We start from the raw sequence: 15,769 nt of genomic DNA on the forward strand, positions 1-15,769 counted from the left end.
TGAAAATATAGGACATTCTATATCAGTTTGATATCCCAACTATCTCAACTCAGATGACCACTAGACAGAAATTATCAAGTCACCTTTTCTTCAGCACAACCCCTCAATTTGGCCATTTCTGGCACTTTACCTAAAACAGTTTCCTAACTTCTAGGAACTACAAGGTGGTAAATCCACTATAGGCCTCAAAATTATTCAAAAACTATATTATATGATCACTTTCTACTTCATTTGATCACCTTATCTTCCAAGAGTGAAATTTCATCTAATACACTTATGAAAAAAGCTAAATGCTAAGCAGTTTGAGTAATTTACTGCTAAATGAGCAACATATTCTAACACCTTATTGCTGGTATTTTTATATTGGGCTTGTTTCTTGTTATCTCACTAAACTCACTTATTAATTAAAAGAGTTCTTTTTTAAATTCCTTAGATTTTTCTACATGACCACATCATTATTGAATAGAAATACATTTACAATATTTCCTCCTCTTCCTCCCTCTTCCTCTTCTCCTCCTCCTTTAATCTTTATGCCTTATTTTTTTCTCACACTATTTCATGCCTCTGTTTTTTTTTTTTAATGTTTATTTATTTGAGAGAGAGAGGCGGAGAGAGAATCCGAAGTGTCATGGGGCTCAATCTCACGAACCTAGATCATGACCTGAGATCTTGAGTTGAAATCAAGGGCCATACGCTTAACTAAGCTACTCTGATGCTGCTCATGCTTGTATTTTTATATACTATATGCCTATGCTGCTTGCACTTTTATATACCAGCAACAAATAATTGGAAAATAAAACACAATTCTATCTGCAATTGTATCAGCACATAAAATACTTGGAAATAAGTTTAACAAAAAAGCAAGAATTCTACATTGTAAACTCTTAATATTGCTATGAGAAATTAAGGAGAGACTTAAAAATTTGGAGAGAAACAACATGTTTATTCACTATAAGTCTCAATGTTAAGATTTCAGTGTTGCCAAATTGGTCCATAGATGGAATGCAATCCCAATCAAAATACCAACATACACTCTTAGAAGCTGGAGGGCTTATTATAACATTTATGTGAAAATGTAGAGAAGCAAGGATCACTAAAGCACTCTTTAAACAAAAGAACAAAGTTGGAAAACATATATTTCCTGACTTTAAGATTTACTATAAAGCTAGAGTAATAAAGATAGTATGGTGTTAGCCTAAGGATAGAAAATAGATAAGGATAATAACCAAATAAAGGTAATAACCAAATAAAACAAATAAAACAAAATAGAAGGACAGAAACAGACCTAATTTTTAATAAAAGCATCAAAGCAATTCAATGGGAAAAGGAAAATCTATTTAAACAAATTGAGCTAGAATGACTGGATATCCATATGAAGAAAATAGACTTAAACACTATACAAAAATATTAAATTGAGAGAGATCAAAGATTCAATATAAATTTCAAAACTATAATGCTTCTAGAAGAAAACATATGAGAGTATCTTCATGAGTTGGGAGGAGACAAAGGTTTCTGATAAAAAGGTAATAACCATAAAAGAAAAATTTGATACATTAAACTTCATAAATAACTTCTGCTCATCAAGATATATGTTAAAAAAATGAATAGACAAGCCAGGCTAGCAGAAATATTTGCCAAAAATATCTAACAAAGTGTATGTATAGAGAATATACAATGAATGTCTATAAATCAATAATAAAAAGACAAATAATCTTAAAATGTAACCAAAAGATTGAATAGGTATCTCATGATATGAATGGCCAATGAATATATGAAAAGCACTCAACATCTTTAGTCATCATGGAAATGCAAATTAAATCTACAATGAGATACTACTCATTGTATATTCATTACAGTGGCTAAAAGTCGAAGAATAAAAACAGTAACAGCTGGCAAGGACATGGAGGAACTAGAACTCTTATACATTGTTAGTAGGAATGTAAAAAGTACAACACTTTAGATAAAGATCTGGTGTTTTCTCACAATATCAATCATATATCTACTTCATGATCCATCAGTTTTACTGCTACTATTTATCCAGGGATACCAAGATATTTGTCCAAAAAAAACCTAAGGACATTCACAACAACTTTAGTTATCAAAGCCAAAACCTGGCAATACCTCAGGAGTTCATAAACAGAACACTTCTAAACCAACTGTGGCATACTCATAAGCTGGAATACGCCTCAGCAATAAAAATAAGTTATAGTACATGAAGCTACATAAGTGATTCTCAGAAACATTAGAGTGTGTTAAGGAAGCCTTACATAAAAGAGCATATGCTGTATATAATATAATATAATTATGTAAAGTGCTAAAACAAAAAAACTAATCGAGGGTGAAAAAAATCAGAAAAGTGGTTGCCTCTGGGAGTTGGGTTGGGGTGAACAGTAAACATTTACTGGGAAGGGATATGAGGGAAATTTCTAGGATGATGGTGGTGATCTAATCTTGATGTGTAGTTGGGTTACACAGGTGTATACATTTGCTGAAATTCATCAAATAATATATACAAGTTTTTGTGCTTTCACAGAATTTAAAATTTACCTTAAAAAATGAACATATAGTGGAGTCTAGTTAATGGTATAAATGTTGAGACATTTAGGAATAGAATGCATTCCTATCTGCAACTTACTTTGAAATGCATCAAAACAATAAGATGGGTTAATAAGATGGATTGTAGGATGGATAGATATGTGATAAAGCAAAAATTGGCCAAATGTTAATTGTAGAATATAGGTATATTGTACAATTCTTTAACTTTGCTATGTTTTGAAATTTTGTATAATAAAATGATAGCCAAGAAAATAGTTAAGGTGATATAAAGATATTTTTAGATAATCAGAATCTGAGAATTTGTACACATCAGATATTCACTAAAAGAAATTTTAAACAAAATTTTTCAGGCTGAAGAAAAATAATACCAAATAAAAATCTGATTCAAACAAAGGAATAAAGAGCTCAGGATACATCAAATACATGGTTAAATGTAAAATAATTTTTCCTTATTTCTCAAGGTCTTTAAAAAAATCGTTTAAAGCAAAACACAATAATAATGTATAACCAGATTTATAACACATGTAAAAGTAAATATAAATTGCACAATGAAGACAATAATACCCAAAGGATGGGAGAAGGGTGAATGGAAGTTTATTGTCTAAGATTTCTACCATAATATTAATATTTCTTGCCATAATATTAATTCATGGAAGATGAATAAATAAAAAATGTATATTGTAATCTCTATCACAATCACATATTTATTACATATACAAAAGCAAAAACAAAATAAAAAACCCTCTGAGCCTCTGAATTCAAGTGCTTATTTAATTGTAGTTCTTTTATATATTGACACCTTATAACTTATCAATTCTGTAGTTTCTGCTTTTCAAACATTTCCCACTAGGAAACTGTACTGATTAATTTCATTATTATTTTGTTTCTCATTTGTCTTTTAAAAGTATATACTACAGAATACAATTGAAAATGTTCCCTTACAGTGCAACTCCCAAACACAGGTCTCCTGTGGTAGCTTACCAAAGTGTTCTTTTCTCAGTTGCTGAAGGAATTGATTTGTTTAATAGGAGACAAAACAATGAGTAAATGACAGTTGGCCATTGAGGTTATACACAGGTGATTTCTTTTAAAAAGAAAGTTTTCTTTCTTTATATTTCTTTATTATACTTTTATAGGTATAAATGATTTTTTTTTAAATTTTTTTTTATGTTTTATTTATTTCTAGGAGAGAGAGAGAGACAGCGTGAGCAGGNAAAAAACAATTAGTCTTTCAAAAGTATATAATTTCTTACATTGCTAATAAAATTAGGGTGATCAGATATTTCATCTTTTCTTCTCAATGTGATAAAATAAGTGAATGATTATTAAAAGGTAAAGACCTTGTACTTCCCATTCCTTTTCACAATGACCCCACCCATTTAAAGCAAAGCATAGAAGAGATACATCACTTTTCTTCTTCCCTTTTATCCTCATTTCCCGAACTTTCCTTCACTCCACATAGAAAAGCATACTGTGTTTAAAGTTTCTTTTTGTTTCTACATATGCTTGCAAATTATATCAATGTATTTATTTTTTTGGAGTGGTGGGAGGGTCAGAGAAAGAGGGAGAGAGAGCCCCAAGCAGGGTCTGCATTGTCTGTGCAGAGGTCAAGTATCCCAGAGATGCTAGGATTCCTGCTAAACCAAATAACAATTTTTAATTTGAGTGGTGGTTTTCCTTAGCTCTCCATAATTTGCAAATAAGCTGTCCATTGGCTAAATTTAGATTAACCCTTTGTTTTGTTTGGACCATGATGTTTACATTTTTTTTTTAATGCTTATTTATTTTTGGAGAGAGAGAAAGAGAGCATGTATGTGCCAGCAGGAAGAGGACAGAGAGAGAGAGAGAGAGAGAGCAAGAGAAAGAGAAAGAATCCCAAGCAAGCTCTGTGCTCTCTGACATGGGGCTTGAACTCACAAACAGTGAGATCGTGACCTAAGTTGAAATCAAGAGCCAGACACTTAACTGACTGAGCCACTTAGTGCCTCAATGTTTAAAAAAGTTTGAAGTACTTGAAAATGTTAAAAATTCAGAAATTTCATGTAAGGATCCAAATTCTGAGTTCCTCTGAAAATGTGAAAGAAATGGTAACACCAGGATATTTTCTCACATGGTAACAACAGTCGCAGCTGAGTATTAGCTGCCTCTTTTCAGTGTGTTACCTGCTTCCCAGTTTAACCCAGTTTCAGCTCAGTACACTTCACTCAAATTACCTACCTGGACTCAAGAGAGTTTATACTTTTTTAACTCATTCCCAAACCAGTCTCCCTTCTCCCTCCAGAGCTTACTTGTCTTGCCTGCCTCTCTCCCTCTCTCTCTAAATATAGTGCATCTAATACACCACAAAAATTTTCAATTGAGGATGCAAAAAAAAAAAAAGGTCTCTCTAATGGAAAATAACAGGTCAGCATTCAATATCAACATATTTACATGTCCTCTGATCATTCTTTTTATATCCGGACACTCCCAATAGGGATTTTATTTTAATAAATACAGGGTTCGTTTTACTCTTGACCATTACTCTGGAAAACAGCATACAGAGTTTGAATTTAAACTTTATTAAATTTTGACTATTTTTTCTGAAGTTAACTGGCAATCTGAGTGACTCAGAAATATTTCTCTCATCAAGAAAACAGGTTAAACATGCTTATAATTGTTGAGAGGATTAACATTGCCTAATTATTTCTATCTTTAGAAACTGAGGTATAATTAATAAAATAAAGATGTAGTAAGTGAGGAGGAAAAAACTTCAATATTTATCTGTGTAAGGAATATAGTAGGCAGGATCCTCCCCAGATTCTTGTTACTAGTATGAGTAGTACTGTGAAGGGGCTTGGCAGATGGAGATAGACTGCTGATTAGTTAATTCTAAAATAAAGACAGTACCTTGAATTATCTAGGTGGATCCAATGTAATCACAGAAGCCCTTAAAAGCAGAAGAGGAAAGCAGAAGAGTCTGTCAGAGAGAGGAGCAAAAGATAGGAGAGGTGAGAGATTCAAAGCATCAGGACTGGAGCTGTTGTAACAAGCTTTGAAGATGAAGAAATGGGACCACACGACAGGGAATGCTGGTGGCTTCTAAAAGCTAAGAATGACTCTGGCCAACAGGCAGTATGAAAATGGGGATCCCAGTCCAACAACTTTTTAGAGCTAAATTCTACCAACAAATGGAGCCTAGAAATGAATTCTCCCCTAGTGCCCCCAAAGGAAATACAGCCCTGCTAATACCTTGGTTTTGGCTTTGTTAGACCTGAAACAGGGGGCGCCTGACTCTTGATTACAGCTCAGGTCATGATCTCATGGTTCATGGGATCAATCCCCATGTGGGCCTCTGCACTGACAGCACTGGATCCTGCTTGGGATTCTCTCTCTCTGCCCCTCCCCTGTTTATGCACTTGTGTGCTTGCTCCCTCTCTCTCAAAATACGTAAACATTAAGGGAAAAAAATGTAAAAAAGACCTGAAGCAGAAAAACCAGCCAAATCCAATAGACTCCTGACCTACAGAACGGTAAGATAATAAATCTGTTTGTTTTAAGCTGCTAAATTTGTAGCAAATGCTATAGCAGGGATAGAAAGCCAGTATATCACTGACGAATGAAAAAAGAAAGTCTTTACACAAACCAAAATGAACAAGATCAGCAACTATTCGTTTACAAAGTCATAAGATACTTCACAAATTGCTGGAAGTGGCTATAAAATCTGCTTTAATACCTCTTCAAAAAAGAATCTCATCAGTCTCTTTGTGCATTCCCCCAAAGTGCCTGTTTTCCTGACTGGCCTATTGTGGGCTTCTGGGAATTGTGCCCTTGGAAATGTTCTAACTGATAAGAATGTTTTGCCCTTTTGAGGCCTTGAACCACTCAAGTTTGTCTAGATAGTTTATACAATGTGATTTATATGAAACATCTGCTTTCCTTCTGGAGGTTGAGAGCATCAGTAACTGCAGTCAATCACACAGGTACTGTGTGTCTTTGTGACCAAATCCTGATAATCGCCACTTCTCCACTCAGACAAGTCTCTGATGCGGGCAACACTTGGGACATGCTGTCACAATCTGCTGCTAGCAGAATGAAGTACATCCTCTACAACTCTTCCAGGAGAGGACCCTGGAAAGCTTGTGGCTGTTCTCCTCCATTCTTTGCCCCTTTATTTTCCCTTTAGTGATATTGCTTTGTCTCCTTTTGCTGTAATAAAATGAGTATAATATAACCACTGAGTATATGACTTCTGAGTCTTGGGAGTGCTCCCAGTGAGTCACTGAAGCTGGGGGTGGTCTTGATGACCCTAACACACTACAGTTTCCACCGTCTCAGCCACAATGACTTACTACTATAAAAAAGAACACCATATAACACTTCATAGAAGACTAAAAAATTTTCTCCAGTATTTTACCCTGATAACCAAACTGACGTAGGTAGAATTTTAATATGGTTCCCAAGACCCCTGCTCCTTGACTTATACTCTGCATGATCCCCAGGCCTATGAATAAGATGGATTTTACTTCCATGATCAAGCTGGTGTGTGGCACAATTGACTCTAAGAAAGTCTCACCATAACACACGAGTCCTTGAAATCTGGATCTAGAGGTCAGAGACAGAGGGAATAAGAAAGATTCTAGGCACGAGTGAGATGTGATTAGAGAGATTCTCCATTGCCAGCTTCAGAGATGGAGAGGGCCATATGAAAAGAAGTGCAGATGGCTTTCAGAGGCTGAGAGCAGCCCCTGGTTGATAGTAATCAAGAAAACAGAAACATCAGCCCTACCATTGGAAGGAACTGGGTTCTGCCAACACCCTAAAATAAGTTCAGAAGTAGATTCTTCCCTAGAGCTGCGAGGAAGGAAATGAACAATTTGTGTACTCATTCTATTTAAAAAAAAAAATGTTTCCAAGAAAATAATTTTAAAAAATCACCAAGATAACATTTGCATCAGACTCACCAAAACTCATTTCTATGGGAAAGAAAATTATGGCACATGATTAAAAGAAAGATAATAGGAAAATATAATTTAAACTGCATGACTAAACAAAAACATAGTTCATTAAATTGTTCATTTACAACACTTTAACTATATGGAAACTCTTATGCCAACAATTTTAGAGGCAGAAAAATTTAAAAATTATAGTATAGATGTCAAAAACATATGGTTAGTTAGGAAAGGGAAATCATAGCTTGCTTAATTCTATAATTGTAGGCAAACAATTATAAGCTAAAAGGGAAAAGTCACCTTACAACTAGAGATACAATGGGATAAAGAAATTTGGAGTAGAAAAGTATTTGCTTTGGTTCAGTGGTATGGCATATAGAGAGAGGTAAGTGAGTAACTTAAAGAAGTGCTATACATTGTGCCAAAGATTGGAGTTACACTTTTGGACAAAAAGACACCTCCGTCTTCATGTTGTATTTCATTTCTCTGGCACTCCATCTCTTCAACTATATATCAATAATAATAAAAACTACTTGCATAGTTTAGACACTATTTGGAAATTATTTAGAGAGTTTGATTAAAGTCAGATCCCATGCTTATAAAATGTTTCCCCACACACACACAAAAGTGGAGAGCCACCAAATGTTTCTGAGCATGGAATTAATATTAAAAATATTAATATGGCAGCATACAATATTAATGGAGTATATTAAAGATGAACGTAGGAAGCCCAGTTAGGAGAATGTTGTAATGCAATAATCAAGCAGTTTGTTACTGAGGCCCGAACTAAAGAATGTAAAAAACAGTAGAGATGTGAGAAACACCACCAAGGTTATATGAATGACACTTGATGGCTACTAGGATACGGGGTACAAGAGAGGGAGAAAGCACAGGATAGCTGCAGGATTCCCAGTGTGAGTGAAGAGCATCTTTTGGTACTATTTCCCATCCTTACTCAAAACAAGTACAACAGGAAGAAAAATATACATCAGTTATATAAATCTCTAAAGTTACTTGACTATATAGTAATAATTTCAAATGCATTTTGAAACTAGGGCCCTTGAAGGAAAAAAAAAAAAAGTATGAGAGCCTGAACTTTCACTACCAGGTTATTTTTTCTAAAATAAGAAAATCTACTATCCATTTCTAATGACTATGACCTGTGGCTCATTATCCATCTGTGGAATGCACTCCAGAATGTGTCCAAAATTTTTTGGGGCATCTAATTCAGTGAGTAGGCAATCTTTTAATAGGGGCAAATAAAACTTACTCATCCAAGTAAGTCAGATCATGTTTTCCATCAAGCTAGTGAACAGCTGCAGACATTGCCTGCTTCCCATCAAAGTCTACATGTATAACCATGTATAACCTCTGCTATGCTGATGGTTCTCTGGTAAATTTTCAAAACCATAACCCTAAAAACATATGACAAACATTTTATTAAAGAAACATGCCTGCACTACTCACCCTGCCTTCACTTGCAAATTTAAGGACAATGCAGAAACTTTGCTCCAAGTGCCAAAACTCTGCTGAATATCTCTGAACTACACTCACTGACACTGTTACAGATTAAGTAAAAGTACATGCCCTGAAGAACATGAACACAAAAGGGAAATACTTTCCAAATAGCTCCTAGACTTAAAAGGCAAACCATTTCCTCATGCTTGCTTTAATAGGAATGATGAAGGTATGTCTCTCTTTTTAACATTCTCGGAAAATATTTCAGAAAGGAATTGAGATTTAAATTTCCCCACTTTTCAGTATCTTGAATCTGGCTTTAGGGTAGCAATTAAATAGATTCACAGGCACCAAATATGAGATGACTTCAAACAAACCTTCCAAATGCTCTACTTTGTTTCTTGAAACCTACTGGTTATAGGAGTTTAATTGAATTCCATGCCTTTATGTTTCCAACAAATAATTTTGATCATTTAACTGAAACTGGAGAGAAATATTGGCAAGATTCAACCCTGGCACAAGTAACATATAAAAGGCACTGAGAAGAGAGCAGCATTCTCCAAAAATTAATTCCTCATATTCAAGCTTGAATAAACTATAAAGAAAATGGTGAATTTTCCTTTTTCAAACCAGATCAGCAAACTATCTATACAAATAACATTAATTTATAGAAGACTGACTTGACAGCACCTCCGAGTCAGAGCACAAAATTATTACTTTCCATTTGGATAACATGAATTCTCAAAAGTGTTTTATCATTAAAAATGATAAAAAAGATGCTTGCTTTTCTAGTGGGATCTGACACCTCAAAATAGTCTTAAATTATTATATACTTGTTCTTTTGTTTTATTTTATTTTTTAAAAGTATTTTGGTGTTTTGGGTTATTTTATTTTTAAAGTTTATTTATTTTGAGAGAGAGAGAGAGAGATTGAGTTTAAGCAGGGGAGGGGCAAAGAGAGACAAAGAATTCCAAGCAGGCTCCGTGCTATCAGTGCAGGTCTGATGTAGGGCTTGATCTCACGTACCCTGAGATCATGACCTGAGCTGAAATCAAGAGTTGGACACTTAACCAACTGAGCCACCCAGGTGCCCCTGTTTTCTTATTTTATTTTAGAGAGACAGCTCACATGTGATCAGAAGAGAGGTGCAGAGCGTAAAGAGAGAGAATGTCAAGGAGGCACTGTGCTCAACACAGAGCCCCAAGCTGGGCTAGATCCCAGGACCCTGGGATCATGACCTGAGCTGAAATCATGAATTGGATGCTCATCTGACTGAGCCACCCAGATGCCCCAAGTTATAATATATTTGTAATATAAATTACTACTATAATATTTTAGTATAATATTGCTTAGTTCAATGATATTAAATGTGTTTTGAAAAAAGTGAGTTAACTGACATAAGACCCATCTCTAGGTTTCTAGTTTTCACGTCTCTACTCCCATCTCACCAATTAAACAAAAACAGTTAAATTTTTCTTCAAAATAGAAACCTAGTAAGATATATGCCTTGGATGATGTTTAAGTTTAGACAATGACCTGCAAATAACTACCAGACAACTGGCAGCTCACAGTTCTGCAACAGTTAGAGACAGATGGACAAGTAAAAATCCTGGGTCTCAAGTTGCAAGCCCATCTAAATAGATTTCCTGTTTACTTTGCATCAGCCTTTCTTACAGGTGCAGGGTGCTTACTTTTGGCAGTAGGGGAAATTATATGATTTATAAGCCATAAGGACATCTTCTCACTTTCCATAAACAGGTTACAGAATTAATTAAAATTGCAGCACAGCAACTCTGCACATGAAATCTGCTGTTATTGGAGACTAATGTAATCCAAATATGTGGAAAGTCAAATAGTTTTCAACAAAGCTAATTTAGATGGATGGATCAGATAACAACTTGGAGCTGAACCTGACAGAATCATGTCTACTCAAAGGCAGTAAGTACTGAATGTTATACTATAAAATGAATGAGGAAAATACCGAATTTTAGTCTGTTACCAGAATGATTAGAAAATAGTACTTAAGTTACAAAAATGTTTAACTATATCTTACTTGAAGAAATTATAAAGACCCATAAAAGCTAAAGCTACTGTATGTTCTATTTTACATAAATGAAAACAACTATTAGAAATGTAAATGAGGGATGCCTGGGAGGCTCAGTCAGTTAAGCTTCTGACTTCAGCTCAGGTCATGATCTTGGGGTTCGTGAATTCAAGTGCTGCATCAGCTCTGTGCTGACAGCTCAGAGCCTGGAGCCTGCTCTGGATTCTGTGTCTCCCTTTCTCTCTCTGCCCCTCTCCTGCTCACGTTCTGTCTCTCTCAAAAATAAATAAACATTAAAAAAAAAAGAAATGTAAATGATATGAAAGACAACATGAAATTTGCATGAATGCTATTCATGTTTATCTACTCAAAGAATATGCCTCTATCCGTAACGTTTTATCCTCATGAAGATACATACAAAGGCATTGAAGAAAGGTGGCTTCTATACACCTCGAGATACTGTTAAAACTACTAGTGTTTAGTGCTATCAGATTTATCTCTAAAACAAGGATAAAAGCTGATGAGTATAGAAAGTAAAACTTTCCACAAGTTAATGGATTTAATCTTATTGGCAAAACAATATCAATTGTATCCTTTTACAGTACAATTGAAAGTAAAAACAAAGTAAAAGGACAGAGTTGAGGTAAAATGAAATTTGTCTTCTAGGCACCAGCTTCTCTCTTCTGCCTCAGATTTTTTTGTAAGGAAAGGAAGAACAAGTATGAGCAGAGAAGGAAAATTCAGTATCAGAAGGAACAGTCTACAGTTACTACTACCCTGATGACTGGAGAATTAATCTAGTTGTAGCTTACAGGGTCTTCCTGAATGGCTGGGAACATAAGTCCATGGATAACATTAATTTTCAGAATGTAGATCATTTCTGATCTTAATATCTGTCTTCATGTCCCTGAAGACCTTGGTCCACCTTTAGTACTTCAGTTCCCTTAATACTCTACCTTCTCTTCATAATATAAACTCTTCCTTTTTTTGTCTCATGTAGCCTAAATGAATACTGAATAATTTTAAGACATTTAAGTAATTTTTCAGTTAATGTTAATGTTGGTTTAATATTTCCCTCCTGTTTTTTTTACATTACATGTATGATCTCTAAGATTTCTATGATAGCCTGCTTCTAAGATGATTCCCAGGGATCGATCCCTGACGTTTGAGATTCACATTCTTATGCAGTCTCCTCCTGTACTGAATAGAATTAATAGCTGACTTCTGTATTCAATTGACTATTTCAGAAATGATGGTGTGTGGTTCCTGAGGCTAGGACATAAAAGGAACAGAAGCTTAGAGAAGTCAATTCCATACTGAGAGGACAGACAAACAACAGTGGAAAGGCCTTCAAAAAGAGAAGAGTTAAAGCCTACTGTCAACAACTGGTACCAAATGAGTGAGCTACCTCAGAAACAGATCATCCAGCCTGCCAAGGTTTCAGATGATTATAGCTCTAGTTTGTATATTGACTGCAACCTCATAAGATCCTGAGTTAAAAACATCTAGCTAATTTATTCTTGAATTCTTGACCCTGAGAGTTTGTATAAAATGATAAATGTTTATGGTTTTTAAACTACTAAGTGTTGAGGTACTGGTTGAGCAGCAACAACTAATTCACACTATTTCTTCATATAGAAACAAAGAAATATGAACAGGTATGCCATTGGATCAAGAACCTTCATTAACAACATAATGTTGTTGCTAAATGAGGGATTTAGAATTCAAGCCAAGTAAATAATGGAACAAAATTTTTTTTAATGAGGCATAATTTACATCGTTGAGATGCACACATCTGAACTGTATATTTCAGTGAATTTTGAACAAGTTCTGCAAGAACATATACCACATAAGTAATACCTTGATCAAGATGTAAAAAATTTCCATGACTCCAGATGGTTTCCTTGTCAAGGCTGTTTTTTAAATCAGTTCTTACATTGCCCCTTACCCCAATCAGAGTTGAGTACTGTTTTTAGATCTATCACCATAACTTTTGATCATTCTAGAACTGGCTTCTTTTTTGCTCAGCATATTTTTAAGGCTCATCATATTGTATGTAGTAATAGTTCATTCCTTTTTATTCTTGACAAAAATAACATGATTTGTTTATTCATTCTTCCACTGATGGACACTCAAGTTCTTCCCAGTGTGGGACTACTATGAATAATATTTCTGGGAATATTATTGTGTAAATATTTTAGTGAATATATATTTCTCCTTTCTCTTGGTTAAATACCAAGGCAGGGCTAGGATTAGAGTGAGATAAATGAGGTACCTTGGAGACAAAATTTAAGAAGGTCCTCTATGAAGGAGTGGAATTGCTGAATCATAAAACTTCTGTTTCTATAACAATTTGCCTTTTAAAATACAGCATTGAAGTTTTACATTTATATTTGTCATTTTTTAAATCTACCATTTAAAAAAGGGCATTGGTAGGTTATCATATTACCATAAGAAAACATAAATATACTTGCAAGCAGTTGATCAATATATTATCAAATTTAATACATATTAAATAAAATATAAAGTTAAGAATAACTTCTCCTAGAATGATCCCTAGATCAACAAAATTCCTTGTTTTGTAGGTAAGGAATATGATTAAGAGACTTGTCCAAGGCTGCCTAGCTGGTTAGTGACTTTTTCATCATACATACTGCATTGTACTTCATTGTACAAAGTTAACCCAGGCTCAGTTATACATTTCCTAGGTAAAGAAATGGCTACAATTAGTTTTAATCTTTTACAAATTTAACCCAAGCTGATTTAAAATAAAGTGTTTTTTTTTCATAAAGATGTGACTACAATTTGTTTTCCATTTTAATGTCAACTAGTTTTCACAGGGAATTCTTTTTAACATCAGTGGTCTATAAATTAAAAGAGAAGTTTAAACTGGCAAACAGAATAATATGTTCTTAAAAACATAAAATCAAAGACTATGACATGTAAAAATTATAGTTATAAAAACATATTCACTAAATAAGGCTAAGCTTCTTCTTAATATATACAAAAGTCACATTTATTACCTCTGGTCAGATTAGACTCTCCCAAAGAAGTAAGGCAATGGTATACTTGGTATCTGCGTCTTTTATTCTAGAGAACACTTAAAATCATTTAAAGAATCAAGGAAAATATTTTATTCAATTTATTTGTTATGCTTTTATTAAATAACTACCATTTAGCAAGATACACATTTTTTCCTCCCTTGAAAAAAATTCATTTCATCTAGGATATAGCAGTGATTTAAAAGTACTAATCAAGAATAAAAATATTTCTTTAAAAGAGAATGGATAATTACAATCCTATAATGACTTATAGCAAACATTTTTCATTGGCTTAGTACAACTTTTTTTATCCATTAAAGTAATATTTCTCATGATTTTAAGATAATCAGAAAAAAATGTGTGAAGAAATTCATTTAGTACTATATTTGTAATAACATATATACCACGTACTCTTCTTGCCAGAAATGTCTGTGATAGAAAGTAACTACCGAGCCATTGAAATAATTTCATTTAACTTCTATCATTAGATTCCACCCAAGCTATGATTATTCTCTCTCTCCACTCAACATGGTCTTTCCTTAACACAATACACTATGTCCCTAGGAATACCAGTTAGAAGTTACTATGTACTACTCCCACGGAAATATTCTTAATCTCACCTAGAAAAATGCTTAGTACTGAAAACATTTCAATATAGAATTTTCATATATATCTTTAGGATTTTTTTTGCTAAGTACTTTGGAAAATGCCTACCTCACAAAAACTGAACACTGGACAATGTCAACATTGAATTTCTGTGAAGCCTGTGAATTAAATTTCCTAAAATAAAAATTTGCACCTGGATCCTATCATTAAACAAGTAACAGAAGAAACAAAAACTCTGCAGTTTCTAGTTAAAATGCCTTTTTGTTTGCCAATTTCTGTTTTTCATTTAATTGTCCTGATATTACACAGTACCTCACGGGTTTCCTCTCTCGAAGCAAGTCTTCTAGACTCCGTTCACAGTGTTCAGCTACCACCACCAGTCTCTCTGAGTAAAACAAAGTAAATCCACTTTACATCTGATTTATAAAACGTTTAATAACAAAATAACATAGTCCATTAAAGATATTAACTTACAATATTAATAGTACTTCAAGAGTTTTTCAAACTCTATATTAACCACATAGTTATCAAGTATATAAGAGAATAAATGTGTAATAAAACAACATATTAAATAACAATTTCATGTCATTTTGTATTTTTGTCTAGAGTTTCTCCCATGTGCAACAGGAAAAACAGATGGAAAGTTTTACTTTTGGAAGAAAGAAGTGACCCTTCTTCTGACACAGATTAGGAGAAGGAAAATCTTGGATGAAGATATAAAGAAATTTTGAAGTGAAGGGGAAATTGGGAGCTAGGGACAAATCGTCTTGGCAGTCTGGTTCAAACACAAGGTTTTGAAACTGAGTTCAGAAACTTGAGAAAAGTAGAAATGTTCTGAATCATGACTATGAAGAAAGAACAGAAAATTGATGTGGGATTATTTGTAACATCAGGGGCCTGCTGATATTAAGTAATAATATAAAAATCTGGTGGGCACAATCAATATTATGATGTAATTTTTATTTTCCAACAGATTAAGAATAAGATAGAACAGTTCTGAGGGTCAATCCATATATATTTTTTTTTCCATCACTTATCCCTAATGATTAATACATTGACACTTTTTTTTTTTTTTAAATGAATGAACGTAAGAGGAGTGAGAGAAAAGTAAAACTAGTTTTTACTTTCAGGAGAGA

At 33.8% G+C, this 15,769-nt stretch overlaps 1 protein-coding gene across 3 annotated transcripts in view; it reads right to left on the reverse strand.

Moving 5' to 3' along the window:
- The window catches only part of TBCK (TBC1 domain containing kinase), a 190,010-nt gene that overhangs the window by 160,687 nt on the left and 13,554 nt on the right, over nucleotides 1-15,769 (reverse strand). For all 3 annotated transcript variants that reach the window (XM_077755783.1, XM_077755782.1, XM_077755784.1), the window contains one exon: nucleotides 14,946-15,018. In XM_077755783.1, coding sequence (XP_077611909.1) covers nucleotides 14,946-15,018 — 73 coding nt within the window. The remainder of the gene's footprint in view (nucleotides 1-14,945; nucleotides 15,019-15,769) is intronic.

The sequence above is a fragment of the Crocuta crocuta genome, unplaced genomic scaffold (genome assembly GCF_008692635.1).
Source record: "Crocuta crocuta isolate KB4526 unplaced genomic scaffold, BGI_CrCroc_1.0 scaffold92, whole genome shotgun sequence".
Taxonomy (NCBI): domain Eukaryota; kingdom Metazoa; phylum Chordata; class Mammalia; order Carnivora; family Hyaenidae; genus Crocuta; species Crocuta crocuta.